Genomic DNA, 22,928 nt, shown 5'->3' with positions numbered 1-22,928 from the left:
TTCGTATTTAATGCTCACACAGATGGAAGTCACCGGCTTCAAAATGCAGATTGTGTTTTCCTGATCTGAGCCCACGCTCTTCCATGAGCTCCAGTCGGTACTCTTTGGCTTTCTCCATGGTCATAAGGGGCTCCAAGTCACCTTGAACTATATCCTGCAGCTCCGCTGGTAGATTTGCTAAAGCCTGATTCACAGCATTCTGTCTCTCGTAGCCCCAATCCTCCCGCTGCGGAGGCACATTGGCCGAGGAGATAGTCCGACGATGGGGATCAACCAGAAATAGTGCAAGGATCTTGCGATGACCAGGCTTAGACGGGTCAACTAGTGAGAATGGGGAAACCCGGTGCTGGACGGTGTTCGGGAAGGTAAGTAGCCGACCTTCTTTGCAAGCGACAGCTCCAAGGTCTTGCGTGATATCGTGATTATTCCCGTTGCCTTCGACCTCATCGCCAAATCCAAAGACGGTCTGTAAGAATCCGAAATGCCCTTGCTCGTATCTGATATCTAGCATATCCATCATACCGCGTTGACGAAATGCCAAAGAGTTATCGGTTATATTTTCGCTGTCATAGTAGTAGATTGCGGTAGCGCAGATGCGCTCATTCTGCTCAAAATTAGAACATAGAGCTAACCAAAGGGCGCAAAACTCTTACCAGCTGTCCCTCAATGTGCCAAGAGCCTCCTTCATACTCGGGCTTGTCCGGGCTCAATTCAATGTTCGCCAGCTTCACGATAATCTGCAGCTTCTTGTCGGAAAATTGTTCTCGTAGATCGGCAGTGAGCATTTCTTTTTGAGGTTCAAACCTGGCTGGCTCAGGAGGGATAATAGGACGGGTACTCTCCCACTGTTCATAGAGTTCCCAGAACGCATCTTCGTCGTGATCATCCCCCTCTGGCTCAATAGGCTCAGGATCTGGATGCTCACCATATTCGACCGCTTTGTACTTGATTCTTGTATCGATAATTTCGGACAAACTGCGGTTCCAGAGCGGGATTGCCCGAGCGATGATTTTCTCAACGACCTCATAGAGAGGCTTATGATGAACGGGGTGGGCGTTATTGATGTATGATGTGATTCGACAGCTGGCGTCATCGACAAGTTCCACGTCGCACGGGAGCCATTGAAACTTATCGCTGTAGACACATATTTGCTCTTGACTGTGATATTGATGTCGGCTATTCAAAACTGGGCCACAGTTTTGACTCGAAGGAACGGGGACAAGATCTCCTTGTCCCACGCTTCCTAGACAGTCATTAAGGCCGATAACTCTGTCCGGAAGCACCCGAGTTTGGCCATAGATCACGGGGAACAGTGATGGATGCACCAGATTTACCACTTTGTTGTCAGAGCCGGGGTGGTAATCTTTCTCCGGCATATCCTCGAGAGGTTTTACTGCCTCTTTGAGCGACTGTTGTATCTTTTTCGATATGGCGGTATCGGACTTGATCACACCCATATCAAAGACGCGGACGTAGCCTGTCTCTTTAAGGATGTTGGCTTTCCATTGAAGTTCTTCGATGATCCAGTCCATCATCTTAGGAGTCACGTCTTGACCACTTTGGGCAATCTCGCTACGCCATTTCGTCGTGATGCCCTTATCAAAGACCTATAGGGGGTTAGAAACCACCATGGAAGCTAAAGAATATAAACACAAGCCCGAACACACACCTTTTGATCCCATTGAGGCTTATCGGTAATGTTGTTGATCACTCGCATCATCAAAACTTCTCGGTGAGTCACCAAGTTGCTGGAGAGTAAGGTCAGCTCGAGCTCCCGCCCATAGTACTATTGGAACGTACCTCAAGTAGCCCTCTTGCTGCACATTATCATCCAATGCATTAGGAAAGCCGTAGTACAAGCCGTACATCACATTTTGCTGGTTTATTAGCAAATGGAATGTGTGAAAAGAAGATCTAGATTCTCACATCAGGCTGGAGGTTCAGCGTTACATTGAACCCCGGCATTCGAAGCTGCGGATTGGGAATTGAAGACATCTCGACGTAGAAGACTAATATAATAATATTCAATCATTCGCGCCAACAGGTTGTTTTTGTACTCGCGCGGTCTTGGTGGGGTCCAGGCAGAAACGGGCTAGTTCCAGGCAGACAACGCACTAAGTCCACTTTGGGCGGAGCCGCCTGGAAATTGGTATAGGCAGCCGAGGCTTCAAAACAATGATTGTTTTAAAGTATCTTTAAAAATAAATTGAGAAAGGAATTTATTCTTGGTCCTGGGGCTAGACTTATGCGGTCAGAAAAGGTAACATGAGATATGACTAGCGGAAAAGTTGAAAAAGAGTCGGATCAAATAGTCTTGCAGGGAGTATCTTAGAAGTAATCCCCATCATAACCCATCGTTTATTCGATGATAATTGACTGCCTCTCTCATCCCTCATTCCATCGATTTCCCTTGGAGAGATTCGTTTTGGTTTGTTCGTTCTCCGATAGGTGTTCCCTAGGGTTCTAACAGTGACTATGCAGCGAAACCGGGTGTTCGATTGCCAATCTATCAGGCAAGTAATGACAGTTTGAACTTGAGCCAATACATCAATATTCCAGATTTCTACAAAAGGGGTGAAACAGACCCGGCGCAGCGGCTTTCTTTGCTAGCAACTGTTTTCTCTGAAGCTTTCTGTACTATCTAACATGAATCGATCTATCGCCCCACAAAGGGACCGAACTGACTTATTATCTGCAAGTATTTAGTAGGTATCTGTTGATTATACGTGATACATGTAGCGCCTAACAACGATACCAATTACCGAGCTAGTAACCGCGGTTGCATTGATAGGTTGTTCTCTCACCAATGAAGAGGATATCACCAAAAGAATAGGATGTTAGTATCTCAAGAGACCTTACAGTCCTTCATGCCAATTTTATTATGTAGAAGTGCTTACTGATACGAGAAGTCTGACTTGTTGTTATATCTTCAACATATTCTTTGACCTCTTCCGCTTCCTTGGGGGAACCTATGGAACAACGAAAGCTTCCAGGTGATTACTACTTCAAGAATGAAAAAAAGGCGGAAAGACTTCTTGCAACATATCCATAGTATTCCCATACAGACTGATCTAGCAACCCGGAAGGGTCCCCAAAGACAAGGAGGGCATTGAAGAGCTGCAGCCCGCGGGCCGGCCCGTCGAGCCTCAACTTTAAATTCCACCACGAAATTTTCGCAGCGCAACCCCACTTCCTGTGTGGTCATCAACCTGCGTCTCCAGAAAGCAACTGGCCAAGAACAGTATCTAATATCAAAAGAAGATGGCGCCTATCAACCTTTCACACAGGCGGACGCACAATTTGCTCTTGATTTCGAAGCTCTTGAGCTTGCGCGACACTGCGTCGCCCCTCACACTTGTCTTGGATTCTTTGGAGCAACCGGCTACGCCACTCCTGAAAGAATACATTAGACGTGCAAAGGTATTTTAACCTAGAATTTTACCATAAGCGACACTGCGTCGCTAGACACGGGAGTGGACGGCCATGCTGACTAGTTCGACAGCTGTCCAAAGTCCATGTCACGCTCATCGCTTTTGAAACCCTGAAGCAACCCGATGGAGTCGATGCTTTTGTATCAACACGCCGCAAGAGCCCGGCTGATATAGTTAAAGAAGTGAGCGCAGTTTATCAGCCTGTTGCAGCCTCCAACCCCTCACGCAGTAAGCATTGTGCACTTACCCCGCTAGTGGACTCATACTTATTGCCTTTTTAGGGCGTCTTATCCTCATTGATTCAATTAACCCTCTTCTGAACTCAAAAAAGTTGATCCTGGGTTCCATCTGCCATCATTCCTTGGCTCGTTCATTGCTCCCACGTCGCCATCGTCCAAGGTTGATGCGTCACTCGTGGTGACATATCATCAAGATGTCCCCGAACTTCCACGGCAAAGTCCCTACTCGCCACCACCTATTTCTGAATTGACATACCTCGCGACGAGCATTATCACACTCCATTCATTCTCACACGTTCTAGCACAGAAGGCTGCTCGCGACCGCAGTCTAGCTCCTCCAGTCTTCGGCCTTGAGGAAGAGCAAGAAGGCGTTCTCCTCGGCCGATTGGATAGATTGGCCGGTACTGGCAAAGCCGAGGGAATTGTCATTGAGCTGGAGCACAGGCGGAAGAGTGGCCGTGGTGTACTGGAGTGGTACCTTCTCCCGCCTGCGTCGCGGTATTCGCCACAGTATCTGAAAGAGATTGTGACGTTGCTTGACGATAATGTTTTGTACAACCCTCCCATGGAGCAAGATCCAGGCGCCGGCGACGAGGAACCGACATCGACCTTTGAGCTGGGTCTCACCGACCGACAGAGGCGCGAAAGAGAAGGTGTTGTGTTGCCGTACTTCGACGCACAGCATAACGATGGCCCAGGCGAAGGTGGCCGGATTCTTTACGACATGGGAGAAGAAGACGATTTCGACGAAGAAGAGGATGAGATTTAGACATCTTCAAATACGATACATGTTCACACGCAATTCTCCATATTCTAGAATCGGCGGATTGTAACCCGCAATCACCGAGGTATTAACTATGCGTACATTCATACAGCGAGGCCTATGAGCATGGCCACGGAGAGCAAGGAATCAGAAGAATCGCCAGAAAAGAAGAATGCAAATGACAAGCCCGACGCCAGCGAAAGGTCCGTACTATGAGATGGTTAGCAAATCGGTCAGGGGAATCTGGCGCAAAGTATAGACCCACCTGCTTCAGCAACAATTCCCAATTGATGCGTACAGCCGCCTTTCTGTACTTTTTACTGTCCTCGCGCAGTCGCCCTGACAGTTCGCCCATCCGCTCCAAGCTATCGCCTCGATACAAGAGGTCCTCGATGTTCTTCGTCATCACCTTGGTGACATCACGGAGCTCATCGTTCAGCTTGTCGAGGTTCTGAGAGGCGCGACTGTCTTGGTACAGTTTCTTTGTACGCTGAATGAAGGTGTCAAATTCGACAAAGGCATATGGGCGGAGGGTGGGCGAGAGATATTGTGAGGAGGTATAGGTAGTCGTGAATTCGGAGGCCAGATCAGCGAGATAGGTGAATGCGAGTTTGCGGGGGTATGACTTGTCGCAAATGCATAGGAAGCAGATATCGTCCTGAATTGTGTAGCTGCAAGCCATGTGAGAAATTGTCCATTGATAATGTTTGTGGTGCGACTTACTGTAGACTGTATTGGCCAGACTCAATACTGGCTTGGGCCGCGGAGTTGCGATTCAAGCGCCGAAATATCATTTTAGCCTGACCCTTAATCTCAGAGAGCTCCGATTCAGCCTGCAGATATCGTAAGCTCATGATTAGCTTAAATAATTGTTGTCACGTACCTGCTCGTCGTCGACCGAAGCTGCCAGCATAAGGCCTATTGCACTTTGACATTAGCACTCCACCCCCTCTCGACCTCCCAGAGTGTTCCTCACCATCGAGCCTTGCAATCTGCGTTGACCTGACCATCCTGAAAAGGTTGCTTTCTTGTTCTGAAGGACAGCGTTTTCTCCTTTGTTTTGCTGTGAGAATGGCTCCAAGGAAGAGAGACACGAAGGCGGTAGCGAGGTCCCGTGCGGCAGAACCACGACGTTCGGGGTAAGCTCCGCATTTACTTTTACACTCTTTTTTACTGACGTCTTTTAATAATGCCCTAGTCGTGCTGCTGCTAGTTCTGCCGATGTAGCAGAACAGTTGGGTCTCGCCATGTCGACCCCAAAATCCGAAACGAGCTCACGAGCTAGAACCCCAAGAAGGCCTGCAGCTAGAGGGAAATGGAGCGAGGAGCAGCTATTGACGAGTGACAAGTCCCTCCTCATTGACTTTGATCTAGTGGTATGAGCCAATCCTCCACAAATGCGACACCAGTTTTCCAAGCTAACGATAAGCTCAAAATATCTAGAAACTGCTAGCACGACCTGAAGCATGGAATTGCCTTGAGGAAAGCGATAAGCGCGAAATCCTCGCTCTACTTCCCCCAGATGTTCACCCGGACGCACAAGCTACATCAGATGACCCAGACGCAAAAATACAACCCATCCCCGACTCTTTTATCCGCTATTCAAACAATTGGCGCGACGGCGTTCGACAGTTCCAGCTCGACCTTCAAAACGGTCGCTACGACCCCGAATGGCTACACCAGGCCCAGGAAGCCAGAGAGCAGCGCGAAAACGGCGACTTTGACGACTTCAAAGAGCGCGAATATGAGCAGTTCTGGGGACAGAAGCAGAAAGTCATCTGGAATGCACCTGCTGGAGAAAGTGCGCGTGTGAAGATGGGAACTCTTATCGATGAAGGTGTCATCCAGCTAGGCGACATCTGGAAATTCTACTATGTTTATGGTAGAGGTCCCGGTAGAATTGTCATCGAAAAGGAAGTTAGGGTATGTATATCCACTCCGCATACAGCTTCGCCATTTGCTGACCCCTACAGGTCCATGACCGTAATGGGGTAAAATTAACTTTGCGATTCCACCTGGTGAACGAGTCTTTCTTCGCAACAATTTCGACAAAGCAGAGCCATCTTCGACGCCAGAGAAGGGAAAGGAAAATGTGAAAGTCGACGTCGACACACAGCCACAGCTAGTCACATCACCTTGGAATGATAAACAGTTTAAAGTTGAGGACCCAGAATCACAGGTCACCAACGCAGTCTCCAATGGTGAGGAGATGAAGCTCGATACCGATCCAGCGCCACAGGAGATTACCGCACCTTCCAATGACGAGATAAATCCTGAACCCAGCCAAGCACCACAGGAGACCCCTGCTTCTTCTAATGACGAGGAAATGAAGCTTGAAAATGGCCGAGCGCCACAAGAGATCCCTGCATCTTCCACTGACGAGATAAATCCTGAACCCAGCCAAGCACCACAGGAGACCCCTGCTTCTTCCACTGACGAGATAAATCCTGAACCCAGCCAAGCACCACAGGAGACCCCTGCTTCTTCCAATGACGAGGAAATGAAGCTTGACAATGGCCGAGCGCCGCATGAGATCCCTGCATCTTCCACTGACGAGATGGATATCGACACCGACACCGCCACACAGCCAGTCATTTCACCTTCAAATGACGAACAGAGCCAACAAGAAACCCCATTCAGCGTGATTATTTTCAGCCCAGGTGGGACGCGAAATCAAAAGCCCAAGCGCACAATTCCTGAGCCAGAACCTCAACCCCCAGTGAAACGCAAGCGAGGCCGACCACCGAAACGCAAGCCAGGCCGACCACGTGAAAACCCACCAAAGCAACCCGAACCGGAGCCGCCCAAAGAACCGGAGGTGTCTCAGGAAATAGAAGTGTCCCAAAGCAATGAGCAGAACCCAACTGCTCTTTCTGTCATGGACATCGTGACTGCAAAGATTGAAGAAAACTGCAGAGCTGCAGCAGAATTATCCCACCCAAAGACCGCGCAGCCAGAATCCCCTTTGTCTGTGCTTTCTTCCACCCCTGAGCCCCCAGCGCTCATTGCGCGAGAGTTATCTACATCAATAGAGGAGTCATCCATTGCCAATACCAACGGCAAAAATGATAGAGCGGAATTACTGGGATTATCCACAGCTCAGTCCAGCACACCTATGGACAGCGTCGAGGCACCTGTTGAGGCACCCGTTGAGGCTGAGCAGCACGAAATCAATAAACCCCCAAGTACTGAACAACAGAAAGATCCAGTCCCAACTCCATCTCAAACTACTACTAGTGAGCCGGACGAGATCATCGTTCCCAATCTCGCTTCGCCACAAGCGCTCGTCTTGAAGATTCTACAAATCGATGGCCGCATGCCGAACGGCCGTACAGCGAATGCCTGGAAGGAAATTCGGTGCTACCGAAACAACCAGGACATGGGCAGCCTCTTTGATGTGCGAGAGGCTTGGTTCGTCCAGCATGGACGACTTGAGTAGCTGCCTTCCACTTCTGGCATGGAAATAGCGATAAACCAGACCATTTGATTTTCGCGTACTCTACCTTTGTTATCATGTGAAGATCAGAATGAGAAATGGTCCATATGTGACCAAGGTAGCTAGCTTGCAATGCACAAATGAACCCCAGGGTCTAGTAGTATCTTACAGATAGAGCAACAAGTAGGAGTCTAGCATGGATATAAAGGAATGTATTCTGATCAGCCTTGCAAAGAGCTAGAAGCAATCACGTCGACCTATGAATGGTCTCTCGCTTTTTCTAGCAACCTATGCTTTGCAGTCCATATTTTGCAAGGGAATATATCAGAACTTGCAAAAGTCCATGGTCACTGAAGGTAGATCCAAAGGTTGGGTGAGTCTTACTGGACAAGAGAAGTGTCGCCCTTTCCTAAAGGATTAATTTTGCTACACAGGTCTTCTAGGGTTTTGTTTCAAAGGTTATACAGAAAAGTAAATTAAGCCTTTTTCCGCCTTTTTCTGCTGTCTAGCTAGCAAACTGAGAATGGGGAGAAAATATATATAAAAACAGAATCTAAAAAGACTACCTAAAAAGACTACCAAGAAAAACACTTGACAAGGCCGCACAAGCGGCCGACTATTCTTGTTGTCATAATTGTTGGGAGTTTAATTAGATCTTATATGTAAGCCCTATATCGAAACCCATGGATTGTTTCTGAGGCTCTCAACCAAGATTCTAATTACAGATCATATCCTCGCTATCCATAATTCATAACATTATGCTTTACAAAATGAAAGGCGCCATAACAGCCAATGCCATCCATAAATCCCAACTAACTGACAACGACCCAGCCATACCGGGGAGAGGTTCTGGTGTTGCTATAACGAGAGTCTTGTTGTCTGTGGATGATTCTGTCGGCGATGGAGAGTCAGTTGATTCAGACGGTTTAGACGATTCCGACACAGTATCTGATGTATCTCCTCCCGGGCTAGAGGACGAAGACACACTGCTGGTGCTCGAGGTGGTTGTAGTGGTCGGCTCCGACGTGCTGGAAGGCTCAGATGTCCTGGAAGCCTTAGAGATACTTGTAGAGTCAGAAGTACTCGTAGGCTCCGAAGCACTCTCAGTAGTGTGAGCTTCTGTAGTTTCAGTTGGAGCCGGTTCAAGTGCAGAAGTGATTGTGAGAGTTGGAGCAGGCACGGGAATGAAGTTAGTTGCTTGATGACAAAAGCTGCCGCCGATTGTAGGGCAGTTATATCCGATATCACAGCAACCTCCACCCAAACAAATAGGACCGCCATTACAGCTACCTGCGCACCTAGGTCTGCCGGAGACGAAGGTGCAAGCCTGGCCAGATGGGCAACATCCCCCGGTCCCGTCTTGGCACATTGTTTCTGTTGCTTCGGGGCATGTTTGCTCCTGTCGAGGGATGAGAGCTCCGGTGATGATCGGGGCTGCTTGTATCCTCCACTCGGCGGCGCTGGCAAGGTGGCAGCCTAAGGCTGCGGCCAAGATAGTCTGCCAAGCGTGCATGGCGGGAGGGTTTGGGGATTTGGTATCGTTGAGGTAAAGAAGTCGGGAACTATAAGACTGACCTGGGAGTTCGGGTCCTAATAAAGATAGTTCTATGGGAAGTAGTAGGTTTGATCTAACCTGAATCCTAGGAGATTAACCCTAGTCTTATAATATCCAGTCTATTCCGTGCCCAAAATGGCCCTGAAAATCTTCTTGCGGCCTTTCCTTTTATGCTTGTATGGAGGAGCTCGTATTCTACCCCGCTCTCTCGTTGTTGCCAACCCGATCTCGTATTAATGTGTGTTAGTCTAGCCTATATTTGGTCTACTCTTCGTATCGCATACATGTATGAGGCTCAAGCGGCCTGTTCCCCAAACTCAAACCAAATGGGGGTGGCTGATCCGGGTACCTCTGCCCATAGCCGGCTATAGGTACCGGATTTGTGATAGGGGTTGTACTAGGGCCATTTCGGAGAACGCGCCTCTCCCCGCTTACAACACTCAGCCTTCCATCCGTACAGGGTAGCATTCCCATTTTTCCTGTGAAATCATGACCGACTGTCTCTTGGTGTGGACAGCTTGCGCCACAAGCCAATAAACGCCCCAGTATGCTGGCATGTCCAATGCTGGCCAATTTGCCGGTGGGTCTTATTATTTGATCAGCTACTCAGACAAGGGAAGGTTTCCACCAAGGATTTGGATCCTGCCCCGGTATCTTCGGTTATCTTGTTTAGGGCAAGAGCCATTTAGAATCAATTCACTCTCTCACCAGATCTACGGAAATATGTGTCTTAGAATGTGTGCCTGCTCTCTGTCTGCAGCTATCCTCACTAGTCTTGCCCTGGGAAAGTAAAATTTTACGTGCCTCGCGGGAATGACTCGTGCGCCTTGACAACTTCGCATCGCTTCCCCCGCTGTGACGCCCCGATATTCCTTCTGTTCACTCCAATTCCCAGCTTGATTCGAAACACCTGCCATCGAGTCTGTGCGCCGTCCAAAGGCGTAATCGTTTATACTTGGATTATACATGGAGAACTCACGAAGCATCACGTCGGAAACACATCAGGTTTTAGGAGATGAACCTGTGTATGTTCCATGGTCCAGAATGGGCGTATCTGTCTCCCCACTGTACCATTGGGAAATGCCACAACACTCTGTTCTCTTCTCCCCATCACTTATCTCAACGAATCTGACATATGGTATGTCAATTCCGCCGCCCTACTCTTCGCTGCCATCCTCAGCGCCATCGTCGTCCTGGCTCACCACGCCCACGCATCAATCGCCTCTCCACGAAGTGGAACCTTGACCAGGGCTGATACCAACGTCCGCTCAACACTCGTTCCTGTCGTGTCCGGCCGGATCGACATCTGCTGGAAGATTAACACTGCTCACCGACGAAGACCGACGAACAATATGATCATATCATGAAGAAAACTGTATAATTCAGTATATAACTAGGTAGAGGAAATCATTGGTGTCTTACGCCGTTTTGATAAATTATCGGCATTGCAGAAAAGATCGACAAAACATCCATATCTTTGGGACTCTTGGGCTGGTCGCCTTTGAAGTGCTGGGATGAGATAAGATTATCTCGGGCCTTCATCATATCACAGACACTAGCGAGGGGTTGCTTGACCAATCAGAAACACGAGTTCCACCCCCACCTTAACTACACACCTTAACTACATGTAAATGAGGTTCATATTGGCTTTCTTTTGTGTTTATCATGTTTGCATCCGTGCATTTCCTTTGTTTAATTTGCATCTCTTACATTCGAGGATGACCGATTCAGGAACTCGCCCAGTGGACAGCACTCCCGCATAGCAGCATATATTAGAGCGAGCTACATCGGCCAAAAAAATTCATCATCATCATCGTACACAAAGTATATTTCAACCACTAGATTACCAGTATCGAGAGAATACCCGCAGTTAGTAGAGACTTTGCTTGATGGAGAATCTATCATGTCAAAAAGGCGATAGGATCACAGGCTAGGTGGGAAAGTTTGCAAGCAGTGGGCGAGTGGCGGAAGGTTTGCTTTTTATTTCAATGGTTTCTTGGCTACCATCATGAATAATGGTGTGAACAGCTTCATTTCGCCGGCCCGAGTAACGGAATCAACCATTAGAGCTAGGTTGTCTCCAATCCTTCTGGCGCCCTGAGGTACGATACGAAGCTTTTCCAGTGTTCCAAAAACACTACCATAAATACCACAACGTAGTAACATCATTTGAGCAATCCTCGTGATGTCCCAGGCGGAATTCAGGTTCTTGAACGAGCCAGCTGTGTGGTAATACCAAGGTACTTGGTGTGGAAGCTCAGCCAGGTCATGAGCAGCTTCCAGATCAAAGCCAGCAGCTTTAATTGTGTTGATTGCGCCAGAAGCCTGTGCAAGGTTTGATAGACCCAAGCCTTTCTCGAGATTGAAGCGAATTTCACGATGTTCCAAGTTGTGATCGTCGTATGAATCCGTCAAGACCATCTCATAGACAGCAAAGGCTCCGCCTGGCTTCAGGACCTTGAAGATTTCTGCGTAGGCCAATGCCAAATCGGGTGCGTATGACGTGCCCTCTATTGAATAAGCGGCATCAAAAGAGCTATGCTCAAACTGCATCTGCATAAAGTCCCCTTTGACAAACCTGACTTTATGGCTGAGGTCATCCATGACGGTATATTGATGTGCTCGTTCGATCTGGTAATCATTGTTGTTGAGGCCAATGATGCTGGCACCAGTGAACCTGGCAATTTCGCGAGCAGGACCACCAACGCCACAGCCAACGTCAAGCACACTTTGAGTTTCTTGGAGCCCCAATTTGTGAGCTAGAAAGTGCTCGTGACGAACCGTGGCCTGGCTAAATGGCTCGCCGTAGGCAACCCGACAAAAATGGAACGACCTGCCCCACGCATGCTCAAAACAATCGGTCACAAGGTCATAATATCTGAGATTATCGATGTCAGCTTTCGCCCCGTAGGGGAGGAATGAACGGACGATGCTAGTTTTGGCCCTTTTTTCTAGAAAAAGAATCACTTACTGTTGTGACAATGCCGCATAGGAAGTCAATCGATCCTGACCCAATTAGCTAGGTACCATCAAGTTTGATCATTAGTCATTCATAACATACCAGTCTATCCTTCGCAGTTTCATCGCGGGGTTTCCTATCATCCCAGTGTTTGAAGTATTCTTCAACTGTAGACCGGAACGCCCGATGGTCTTTCCTGAACATAGCAGAGAGACACCGCGGGCTTTTGCGGAGTTTCGATGTATTGCAGTGCTCGACTGTGCCTCATGCGATTGTTTTGATGACATGACGCAATTTTGCTTCGAACCCGGCCCAAAAAGCAAAGAAAAATCGAAGCAAAACGAGATAGCTATGAGCAGAGTCATACAGAGCCATTAAACGCTACTTATGTATGACCCTTGATGATCTGAGACGCTGAATTGTGATGTAACGTCAACAATAAAAATGGCTGTTGAACGGGATGGATTTCCTTGACGTGCTACAGGTCAATTAAATGTCTCCTTAACTGTTGTCTCACCTCTCGAAATGTTGGGAATGCTGATTGAGACATTATAATATGGCCTCTCTCGTTGACCTACCCTCGTATCTAAAAGTTCATATTTCCACGAGAGATGCAAAGAAAGGGAACTGCTTTTGTAGCATGCAAACTCCCAATCAACCCATCTTAATTTTAATCATCTTTGTTGTTTTATTTAGCTCTAGAGAAGGAATACTATTGACCAGATGACATTAAGACAATCTCAGCAAGGAGATATCGGAAATAGAATCCGAGCCACTTGACTTTGAGGAGGCGAGAATATGTCAAAATCTAAGAATGAAACCAATTCAAGGCCGAGGTAGGAGTTATTTGAGCCAATGCCCCTTGTCACATTGCTCTAATAAGAACCACCATCTTTGCAGATCATACATGACCCATTCCTGAGGCATTATACCCAGGCAGCTAGGAGGTATACTAAGTACAATGACGAGATGGCGCTGTCGAAGTACGTCACACGTTGCCAAGGGCCACAATCAAGCTGGACCGATTTGAGACAATGCGCGTCCTATCAAGAAAAAACCTGGCTATCTTGATGAGTAACACAAGATCAGGTCGAGATGGATCCTTTATTTAAACTCCCAGCAATTCGTCTTCCGCCTATATTAGATATATTGCGAACTCACATTTAGCAAATCACGCCTCACCACCAGCAACAAATCTCTTGCGGATAAGCACCCTCTTTGACCTACTTGGCAAGCTGATATTTCAAATATGTGGGAATACTATCACAATAAGTCTGCTTTGGTAACGGGTGGATCTGGGTTTTTAGGTACAGCCATCGTCTATCGGCTGCTGACACGTACGACTGTGTCAACCATTTACTTGCTTAGCAGAGGAGGTCGCAAGTAAGTATATCAGTATTCTCATATGATATATATCTTGAAAAGCATGGGCACTAATATAGCACCCATAGAAGGCTACTTGCTACATGGAGGAAATCATTGCCACCTGAAATAGCAGATGAGCTATGCAAATCACATCGTTTGACTGTACTCGATGGAGATATTGTCCTGCCAGAAATGGGGCTATCAGGTCCGGAGCAAGATCTCATCCGGCAAAACGCTCAAATCGTCATCCACGCCGCATCCTCAATCAACCTATCTAAAGGTCTGCCAAGCTTGGTACCGACAGTTATCAGAGCAAGCGAGACAGTTGCAAGATTTGCATTGACTTGTAAGCTCCTCGATCGCTTTGTCTATGTTTCTTCGGCATATGCAAATAGCCATCTCTATCCTCGCAATGTGGCGGCCGATGTCGAAATCAAGGAGGAATTTTACGCCCCAGGAAAAGGAAGTACCGCTACTTCTGAGTGGGACGAGGTCCAACAGAACGGTACAAGTCAGGCTTATGAAGCGGAAGATTTTCCATGGGCATATGCTTATGCTAAGAACCTGACCGAGCGACTGCTTTCACACTTGTTCGTCTATCACGGCGTCGAGCATAAACTTCTTATTTTGCGCCCCTCGGTTATCGGGCCTGCACAGAAGTACCCATTTCCAGGGTATAGTCTGCCGATGTCAACTCCATCAACGATCTTGGCGGCGGCACTAGCACTGACTCCATCTTGGACATTTCGAGCTGCATCCCGTTTTACAAGCCCGGATGACCATATTAACCTGGATGAGGTTCCCGTTGATGTTGTTGTTGATCGTTTGATAAGCCATCTGGCTATCGGATCGGTTGGCTGCGTCCATGCTGTGAGTGGTAAGAGAGCTCGAATCGATATTCGTGAGTGGCAGCAGTCGGCTATGAAGCTTCGCCAGATCCCGTGGACGCTGCACCCTGAATGGGTGGTGGAGGATTGGAAGTCTGCACGTCAGCATCAAATATGTCGCTTTTATATAATTTTGGGGACTTCGTTCAGCTTCTTGGAAGATCGAACCGTTACCCTGAGCACGACACTCTCAAGCGAAGAACTTTCAGATCTTCAGCTATTCACATCGGTCCATCGGGACAATCGGCTACAGGAAAGAACCGAGCAAATCCGCTTCGTTATGGACCACTTTGCGAGTAAGAGTTGGTTGGTCTTTCTGATTGTATGGATATTCTATCGCAACTTCGGTAAAGTAACCAGCAAAAAGTCTATTTAGATGATGTCTATCTATAGTGGAACGAAGTGCAATTGTTGTGGGACATTTGATGGCAAGATTCTGCGCAATTGGTTTATTTCCTGATTCAATCATCTTCGAAAATAGCGTAATTATACCTACCTGTAAAGTGTTATACTACGTTCGCAAATATGGAGAGCTGTGTTTATTTTTACAATGAACTGATTGGTGAATAGCATTATCCTCACTAATGTTATCAACAAAACCTTTCATCGGATTGTACTATTAAGCATCATGAGGAGAAGAATAAGCATCCTATGCTTACCTGCGCTTGCACCACTGCCATAGTACCAAGTCTCTTACTAGGGATCCAAAATACGAGTTCCCCAAGTCTGTTCCTGCTTAGGTGGCGGGAGGCCGATAATGCAGATTGCAGTACACTGATGCCCCTCCTGCATCGGAGGATGATTACCTCGCCGTGGCGTCCGCCTCGAGGACGGCTAGAAAATGATGCGGGCTGGAAACAAATATATGGCTGAAGAGACCACTGAAACTCCAAAGTTCAGTACCAATAGGAGCTCTGAGCCTTTCCTCCTAAATCGCATCTTCCCATCTCCATCTTTAATTACTTGATTAACGGGATCTACCTAAACATGTAGTCCGTCACACTTCAAAGGTGAACACCACGGAGTACGTTTTGCTCAGTGCCCTAGGAAAACTAGCATTTACTGCAGATACGAATAAACATGACAAATATATCAATTATTGCATCTCCGATGGTTGAACAGCTGCAGCAATTGCTCGCGTGAGACGGCAAAGTGACTACATGGGCCAATTGACGTGGACTTGGAAACCAAACAGTAGCGTTGAGCCGCAACAGTCTAGGAAAATATAGTATAGAAATATATTGGTCCACATTTTTTTGAACCACTCAACTATTGGTTTGGTTATGGCTGTGTGGGCTAGCATCAGCTTCCTGATTGTCAGGGTGCGGCCTTCGGCATGAATATATTGAGGGCCGGCAAGAAGAATCTATGGCCAGGCTGGATATAGGTTCATAAAAAAGAAGCAATAGTTCGATGAGCTACATATAACAGCATCAACATCGGGCTATAGCAGAAATATAGAGTCTAGCTCACACGACCTAACAGGCTTTCATCGGGGTTTGCGGGCTTGCACCATGATAGCAAGGACCAGCAAAGGGGCACAATTTGTGAAAGTTAATTTCCGTTCTGTTGCTCCCAATATTCGTATACCATGAGGTAAGCCACTATCTGATTACCCAGGTTGTCTCCATGGAAAGAACACCAACAGACAGAAAGAAATTAGCCGATATACAGAACCAATTATTATTAGAATCCTGGTTATACGATCTTTTGTTAGTAAATATATACTTGGCATGAATCAGGAAGCCAATACAAGAGCGTGATAACATACCCAATATCGTAGACAGTTCTGCCAGTCGTGTACCCCATTGTATCCGCTCCAGCTTGGACGTTGTACAAGTGAGCTAACGGGGCTGTATTCTCGTTGAAATTGGCCTCCGAGTACCATAACTAGATATGGTAACAAATATGATCAGATAAAGCCAATCCACCCAAGAGACTGTAGAAAGACTTACCGCGGGCCAGATATACCAAAACCATTCTAAGTGCCACGTTTTGACGGACACTAGGCGAGGTCCACAACCAGACATTGCAGATATTATCAAACTGATTAGCATGGCCATTAAGGGTCCATCGCGTGGTCGTGTGATGGCCGCAACAATGCATCCGAGACCATATATACCTTTAAGACGGAAAGATAAATCAACCAATATGCTCCAGCACAAAAGAAATAGAAACATGACACTCACAGTAGAAATACAAGAAGTTGAGAGCCAATTGGAGATTGAAAGAAATAATCGGGGTTGTGAGTACCATGAAGAAGGTTGTATAGTGAATCGCGGACAGAACGATCCGTGGAAAGGTGGAAATAACTTTTCCCAAAAAATAAGCACTTTCAGAATGGCCGGCCTGAGATTCTCGATAGAAGACCAATTCTAGCAGACAGGTAAATCGGCATTATTAGCTACTGCGTAGATCAGAATATAAATCGGACAAGTCCTGACTTACTCTCGTCCCCGAACGTTTTCACACCTGCCGGTCCAGCGATACAAGCTGCGTTGCAAATTCAGTGATATGATCTTAGACAATGGCTCCCACCATCTCATGTAACGCATATCCCACTTACCTATTGCAAGACAAGAGAGGAGGGATTGTTCCGCCAGTAGCCGATAGCTTACTGCAGACGAGAGGGATTCGAAAGGCGATTGAAAAAGCCCCTGGAAAAGGTGTCCTCGAAATTCGTAATTGGATAAACCAATGAAAATGCCGATGATCGTCCCTGAAATCATCTCGAGTAGGAGACTGCTGGTTTGTCTACATTGTTGAGTCATACCTCGGACGAAGACGAAAACGACTTGCTTATGCCACGATGCTCGTCGTAGTCGAATGGAACTTAGAGATAACTTGACAGAAGCCTTTGCATCATCATGTCTTTTATTGACTTCTTGTGGTTCGCGGATGCTTTCCCTTCTGTCGAGGAGAGTGGATGGTGACTGGCAATGATAATAGCCACTTGCGAGAGCATCCATGATCATATCAGCTGGATTCGGACTCAAATACGACCCTCTCTCGGATGCTTCCAAGTGTTGCAGGGCTTCTGCTGTGCAGCCAAAGTACATCTGTTGACCAGCTTGTAGAAGCAACAAATCGTCAAGAAGAGCAAATATTTCGGTCCTCGGTTGGTGGAGCGCGCAAATAATAATGGTGCCGTTACTAGCCAAACTCTTTAGGAGCTCCATTAGATCGAGGGCTGTTTTAGCATCCAAGCCTGATGTTGGTTCATCCAAAACCAAAACTTGGGGTGCTGCGACCAATTCCAACCCAATATTAACACGCTTCCGTTCTCCCCCGGACAGTGACCTCTTCGAAGCATCCCCCACCCTTTGAAATCGAACTTTTTCGAGCCCCAGAGCAGCAATCAGACTATCCACAAACATTGCGAGGTCCTTGGAACTGCATGAGTTGCCAATCCGGATGCGAGCTGAGAAAAGAAGCGTTTCTCGGATAGTCAAATCCGCGAGAAGAGTATCATTCTGCGGAACGTATCCAACCAGGTCCCTAAGTCTGACGCGCTCAAGTCAATATTATTCAAACAACCTTCAGGAACTGAATGTCATACTCGGTACAATGTACTTTATGCCCATTTATATATAAGGCCCCTGTAGTTGGATTGATGCGTCCAGTGAGGATGTCTAGCAGGGTAGCTGTATAAAATCAGCACCCATCCAGGAGCTCGTTCCAGAACCCAAAAACTAACATTTCCCAGCGCCTGAGGGTCCCATCAGCCCGAGAAATCTTCCAGCCCGAACCCTCCCATTCTGTGGACGAAGGATGTCATATTTCGACCCTTTTAGTCGCTTGCTAACACCCTGAAATGCGATCTCAATTTCTGGTCTTGCAGGAATAATATGCAGGAAGTTCTCGAAAAACCGGTCCATCACACTGCAAGGCTCATGTGTGCGCGTGCAATTCTCTGAATCTGGATTCTTTTTTCCTTGTCTTCCTCGAATCGGCCAACTCAGTTTAGCTCTTGTGACCCAGTGTCCGAATACGGAAAATTGAGGCAAAAGTCCTGTCGCAATGGCGACCAGAAAGAGATCCAAGAGCAAAACACATACGAAACCAATCAATGGAACCTCCAGGGAACTTCCTTCTGGACAGGCAGATAGGGAAATACAACGGGTTGGCTTCACAGAGCCCCAGGGACAAAAGTGGTGGTTAGGACACTTGACCTGACTCTGGCCTCCAGGCGGACAGTATGATCCAGCCTTACAAATAGCGGGCTCATATTCTCCCTGAGGCTGATCACAAATGCTGTTAGACTCTTGGAGTCGTCTCAATTGACATTCTGGAGTTGGTGGGCAATATTCTGGAGGATGTTCCGCGTTGTTATTGGGACCTTTTTGTACTGTCAGCTCTGAAATAGAAACGTACGATTGTTCTTACAGAAGAACCCATCCAGGCATGAAATGTTTGTGGTCAAAGGAATTGCTCGTTCCCCTGAGAGACAGGTTGAATTTGAAGAAGTCGACATGTCACAATGGGAAGGAAGACAACAGGAGAAATTCAAATTATCTGCAATTACTCATATGCATAAGATAAATACGTGCAAGGGGTCAACCTGAGCATTTCTCATGACGAGGGTTTCTGTTCTTCGATATCTATCCCTAGCTTTTGATATGGCAATGGATAAGGCGGACAACATGCCTTCCGGGCGGCAGCACGAAAAGATGTGTGTTTTAAATACCCTATTCGCTAGTGTTAAAGCGACGTCCATTCCTGTTGGCACTGGGATTCTGACTGCGCATATGTTGGACAACTCACACTCACTTTGAGGACCATGATCGCTAATGATTAGTACAAAACATACTTTAATTCCTGAAATTCGCCGAGGATTATGGCAGGCATCAGTCATGGCAATTAGAAGGAATGGTCTCAACTGATAATGTGGCCATATTGGGAGCCAGAGTGCAACGTCCGCTCGTTCCCACGGCAGACAAGACCGTATAGCGGAGAATAGCGTTAAAGAAGGAATTGACTCAATTTTGTATGAATTTGAATTTGCATACGGCCACGATCCTCTGCGATATCTCGCGCTATGTGGCCTGTCAAGCCCACAATGCTCAATTCCTTTCTAGATTGTTCAGCCAGTAATCCTTCGAAAGATGAATCCCAGTGGCGCCATATAATAGTAAAGCTGTCCTCCCAGAGTAGTCGGCCATATCCAGACTGAGGTGAGGATAAGCAATCATGTCACTTAAGTCCCAATAATGGATCGAGCTGGCTTTTCTTCTCTCATGACTAGAATATTGGAAAACGAAGAACCTTGACGTCCTAGGAGCCTATACAAGCCTATGTACGACTATTTTTTGCCAATTGATTAATAGGCAACAACTGTGGATCTTTATCTGAGATATCACTTATGGAAAACCCAGACGAGTGGATCATATCAAGTAAGCTTAAAGGGATGGATAACTCACGGCCACAAAAATGTTATATGACATCATTTCTATTTCCATTCACATCTCTGCCTCAGCCACGTGGCACAGGCATAGCTCTGGCCTAGGTAAATGAGACAAATTACACCTGCAACATTCATATAAACAGGCAGCAAGGGGTTGCATTTCATTGTTGATACAGTGAACTTACAGGCCTAGGCTGTATGGAAAGTATTCCCATATCAACCTTGTTAAGGTATTAACTTATAGATATTTCATTTTCTATGTGTTCTAGAGGTGGTAGCTGACTTACAATGGGGGCCGACTCACTGAATACATTAATTGCGGCGGTCCCATTTACTAAGTTAACAAGCTGTGATAATATCAGCGTTACTCTGCTTTACGTGTTTGCAGGCTTTTCAATGGATCAAGAGTTGAATCCATTGGATCTAGGGGTTTCCCGATTCTTGGAACACAACTTCGTTCTCGTGTGGAGGGTTAAGTTTGAGCTCGAGCAATGCAGAGCTGCTGCGCAAGCCCTTCTTATCCAATTGCCTACCCTGGGTACGAGATTGGACTTCCTGGTGGGATTGAGCTATTCCGGTTCCATTTGTCCTTTTGCCTCGTGCTAATAAGCCCTCAGCGAACTTCTCTTCTATTCCCGGACCGAAAAGATCTCGCTCATGATGTATGGAAAGGTAAGACAAGCCACGCATGGAGAGAGGAAGTAGCAGATATTTCATCGCAAAAAGAGGACGTCCAGCTCCTTGATCCCAGCTCCCTAGAAAGATTACTTGATTTCGAATACGGACTTGGTTGGAACTTGCGTCAGAATGTTCTCGCTATCAGGGCGGTCATCCTTCGCAATGGATGTGTCCTCTGCTTTCATAGTACAAGTAGGTATCGAGGAGAATGATCACATCTATGGATGTCCTATCCTTGGTAACAAATAATTCTCTAGGGTCAAGAGTCAAAGAACTTAAATATACAATCGAGTTGTATATATACATATTTGACAGAGCAGGGAATTGCAAATTTAGGAAAGCTGCATTTGAAGAATATTTCTGAAATATGTGATTGAGGATACATGTACATAGCATCTCCTCTTAAACCATACCTGACCAGGAAGCACCTCTGCTCAGAATGCCTGTTTAGGAAATAGAGACTTAGTCTTGGACTCAGTTGTATCCGCCAAGCCCTATTGCCCCTAGCAAATCTTTCATCTTTCGCGGAATCTTTTCTCGCTTTTCTTGTTTAAACCATTGGACGGCATGGTAGGATTAGTGAGCATTGTTAAACAGACTGGACTCTCGATTTTTGGAGTGATATAAGTTGACGGCGACGTAGAATGAAAATTACGTGTGTAGTTATCAAAACCCAGAGCTCGTTGGTTAATCGAAAGAGAAATATAATTGCAGGCTGATACTATCTACTAAGGCCCGTCATTCATTCCAGATATAGCGGGCATAGGATCCGAGTCCGCGGCAACATCAACAGCAAAGCTGGCCTGTATGAAGTCTTCGAGCTCTTCACTCACAGTCTTGAGCTTCTCCTTGACACTTGCAACACCTTCTTGTCCAACAATATGTCGCGAAGGAGGGTTTTCATGGCCGCCAATTGATGTAATGGCATAGACTGTTTCAGAGACCAGCACTTCAAGATGTGCGGAGCTTAATGGCGGGTGCATGGAGACAACCTCTGGAGCGGAGAATGGACCGTTTTCAATGGAGCTGACTCGGGCGTTTTCATCGTTTGCTCGACTGGGTGTGACTGGACTGTCAGATGAGATAGAAGCACCGGGAAGTTGGGGGACAAGATGGTTTAGAATCCCGCGGAAGAGAGGCGCTTGATTGTTGGCGGGTGAATAGGCCGGGAAGATTGGAGGAACGCTGGTTACTAGGTTGGTAAGAATGCCAATTTCGATGCTGCATTGGAAGATAGTGAGTTTGACGTTGAATGGGGCAATTTCGTAAGCCAAGCTCTGTAAAGCTGGTTAGTTTCTGCAATGGTGATCATTTAAGCAAATGCGCATAGAGAGACTGACATCACAGAATCCTTCAAGGGCCCAGCCTGCTGCGCAGTACATTCCTAGCCCGGGTGTACCGATATGCGCCGCTGTATATCGTCAGACAAATATCCAAGCACTGGGAGATATATTTTTCTTACTGATCCCTGATATTATCATTACATGCCCCGCTCGCTCTTTCCTCATATGGGGGAGTGTGGCCTTGATGATATTGAGGGGGCCAAAATAGTTAACCTCGAATTGATCGCGTACGAGATTCATGGTTTGAGTTGAAGCGGAAAGTTCCTCAACTGTTCCAATAAGGGCTTGGAAGTAGGTCAGTATACTGTTCAAAGGTACATTCAAGAATGGAGAGTCACCTTGACTTGTACAGCATAGAAGTATATCTACTCTTCCAAATGTTGCGACAGCATCTGCCACGACTGCCTGGCACTCTCCCATCATCCTGTGTCGGAAAACCGTCAGTCATTAAGATCAAAATCCATAACTAATTTGGCTGCTTTCATGTCGCGCACCGGATATCTAGCGGAACTGTCTTCATGCGCTGTGCCCAGCCATCACCGTGGTGCTCCACCTCAGCGAGAAAAGCATCAAATTCATCACGGCGACGTTCATCGCGTTCCAAAGCTGAATGTGCTAGTCCAAGAAATGCATAATCTCCATGCGCAAGGACCTGCCGCGCGACTGAGAGGCCAATAGGCGAATCCCCTGCGGTAATCAGCCATACTCGAGGCTCATTATGCGACGGGAATTGCGCGCGGGCATCAAAAGGGGGGTTATTGTCCATGAGGGTCAACGGCAAGAGCCGAACGCGCTATCCATCACGCGATTGCAATTTCAAAGCTGCTTAATAGCAAACAAGTATAAGAATGGAAGATGCCCGGAGGGT

General features: G+C 47.0%; 12 protein-coding genes across 12 annotated transcripts; 3 read left to right on the top strand and 9 right to left on the bottom strand.

Annotated features, from left to right (window-relative positions):
- Positions 1–7: 7 nt before the first annotated feature.
- Positions 8–1,995, bottom strand: N7471_001466 (DUF4246 domain-containing protein; the record flags this gene model as incomplete). The annotated part of the gene is made up of 5 exons (XM_057274187.1): positions 8–604; positions 654–1,607; positions 1,670–1,748; positions 1,801–1,877; positions 1,927–1,995. 5 exons carry the CDS (start codon positions 1,993–1,995, stop codon positions 8–10), a joined length of 1,776 nt encoding a protein of 591 aa, XP_057142366.1.
- A 1,266-nt stretch (positions 1,996–3,261) lies between these two features.
- N7471_001465 (Elongator subunit IKI1) lies at positions 3,262–4,439 on the top strand (the record flags this gene model as incomplete). The annotated part of the gene is made up of 3 exons (XM_057274186.1): positions 3,262–3,420; positions 3,503–3,659; positions 3,763–4,439. 3 exons carry the CDS (start codon positions 3,262–3,264, stop codon positions 4,437–4,439), a joined length of 993 nt encoding a protein of 330 aa, XP_057142365.1.
- A 141-nt stretch (positions 4,440–4,580) lies between these two features.
- On the bottom strand, positions 4,581–5,443 carry N7471_001464 (SNAP receptor SEC22; the record flags this gene model as incomplete). The annotated part of the gene is made up of 5 exons (XM_057274185.1): positions 4,581–4,643; positions 4,699–5,104; positions 5,157–5,266; positions 5,317–5,351; positions 5,410–5,443. 5 exons carry the CDS (start codon positions 5,441–5,443, stop codon positions 4,581–4,583), a joined length of 648 nt encoding a protein of 215 aa, XP_057142364.1.
- Positions 5,444–5,504: 61 nt separating this feature from the next.
- On the top strand, positions 5,505–7,872 carry N7471_001463 (uncharacterized protein; the record flags this gene model as incomplete). Its single annotated transcript, XM_057274184.1, has 5 exons — positions 5,505–5,572; positions 5,632–5,809; positions 5,877–6,356; positions 6,407–6,424; positions 6,586–7,872. The coding sequence occupies 5 exons, from the start codon at positions 5,505–5,507 to the stop codon at positions 7,870–7,872; spliced, it is 2,031 nt and encodes a 676-aa protein (XP_057142363.1).
- A 760-nt stretch (positions 7,873–8,632) lies between these two features.
- Positions 8,633–9,382, bottom strand: N7471_001462 (uncharacterized protein; the record flags this gene model as incomplete). The annotated part of the gene is made up of 1 exon (XM_057274183.1): positions 8,633–9,382. One exon carries the CDS (start codon positions 9,380–9,382, stop codon positions 8,633–8,635), a length of 750 nt encoding a protein of 249 aa, XP_057142362.1.
- Positions 9,383–10,622: 1,240 nt separating this feature from the next.
- Positions 10,623–10,966, bottom strand: N7471_001461 (uncharacterized protein; the record flags this gene model as incomplete). Its single annotated transcript, XM_057274182.1, has 2 exons — positions 10,623–10,730; positions 10,847–10,966. The coding sequence occupies 2 exons, from the start codon at positions 10,964–10,966 to the stop codon at positions 10,623–10,625; spliced, it is 228 nt and encodes a 75-aa protein (XP_057142361.1).
- A 438-nt stretch (positions 10,967–11,404) lies between these two features.
- N7471_001460 (sterol methyltransferase family protein) lies at positions 11,405–12,587 on the bottom strand (the record flags this gene model as incomplete). Its single annotated transcript, XM_057274181.1, has 3 exons — positions 11,405–12,302; positions 12,396–12,430; positions 12,486–12,587. The coding sequence occupies 3 exons, from the start codon at positions 12,585–12,587 to the stop codon at positions 11,405–11,407; spliced, it is 1,035 nt and encodes a 344-aa protein (XP_057142360.1).
- A 1,045-nt stretch (positions 12,588–13,632) lies between these two features.
- N7471_001459 (male sterility domain-containing protein) lies at positions 13,633–15,011 on the top strand (the record flags this gene model as incomplete). The annotated part of the gene is made up of 2 exons (XM_057274180.1): positions 13,633–13,766; positions 13,835–15,011. 2 exons carry the CDS (start codon positions 13,633–13,635, stop codon positions 15,009–15,011), a joined length of 1,311 nt encoding a protein of 436 aa, XP_057142359.1.
- A 1,337-nt stretch (positions 15,012–16,348) lies between these two features.
- N7471_001458 (ABC transporter) lies at positions 16,349–16,665 on the bottom strand (the record flags this gene model as incomplete). Its single annotated transcript, XM_057274179.1, has 2 exons — positions 16,349–16,525; positions 16,591–16,665. 2 exons carry the CDS (start codon positions 16,663–16,665, stop codon positions 16,349–16,351), a joined length of 252 nt encoding a protein of 83 aa, XP_057142358.1.
- Positions 16,666–17,360: 695 nt separating this feature from the next.
- On the bottom strand, positions 17,361–18,012 carry N7471_001457 (ABC transporter; the record flags this gene model as incomplete). The annotated part of the gene is made up of 2 exons (XM_057274178.1): positions 17,361–17,380; positions 17,409–18,012. The coding sequence occupies 2 exons, from the start codon at positions 18,010–18,012 to the stop codon at positions 17,361–17,363; spliced, it is 624 nt and encodes a 207-aa protein (XP_057142357.1).
- Positions 18,013–20,462: 2,450 nt separating this feature from the next.
- Positions 20,463–20,729, bottom strand: N7471_001456 (uncharacterized protein; the record flags this gene model as incomplete). Its single annotated transcript, XM_057274177.1, has 1 exon — positions 20,463–20,729. One exon carries the CDS (start codon positions 20,727–20,729, stop codon positions 20,463–20,465), a length of 267 nt encoding a protein of 88 aa, XP_057142356.1.
- A 716-nt stretch (positions 20,730–21,445) lies between these two features.
- N7471_001455 (short chain dehydrogenase/reductase family protein) lies at positions 21,446–22,826 on the bottom strand (the record flags this gene model as incomplete). Its single annotated transcript, XM_057274176.1, has 5 exons — positions 21,446–21,994; positions 22,058–22,128; positions 22,180–22,344; positions 22,399–22,484; positions 22,555–22,826. The coding sequence occupies 5 exons, from the start codon at positions 22,824–22,826 to the stop codon at positions 21,446–21,448; spliced, it is 1,143 nt and encodes a 380-aa protein (XP_057142355.1).
- Positions 22,827–22,928: the final 102 nt, after the last annotated feature.

This window comes from Penicillium samsonianum (assembly GCF_028829775.1).
Source record: "Penicillium samsonianum strain IBT 33392 chromosome Unknown utg000001l_segment0_segment0, whole genome shotgun sequence".
Taxonomy (NCBI): Eukaryota; Fungi; Ascomycota; class Eurotiomycetes; order Eurotiales; family Aspergillaceae; genus Penicillium; species Penicillium samsonianum.
This window is presented reverse-complemented; position numbering and strand designations above follow the sequence as displayed.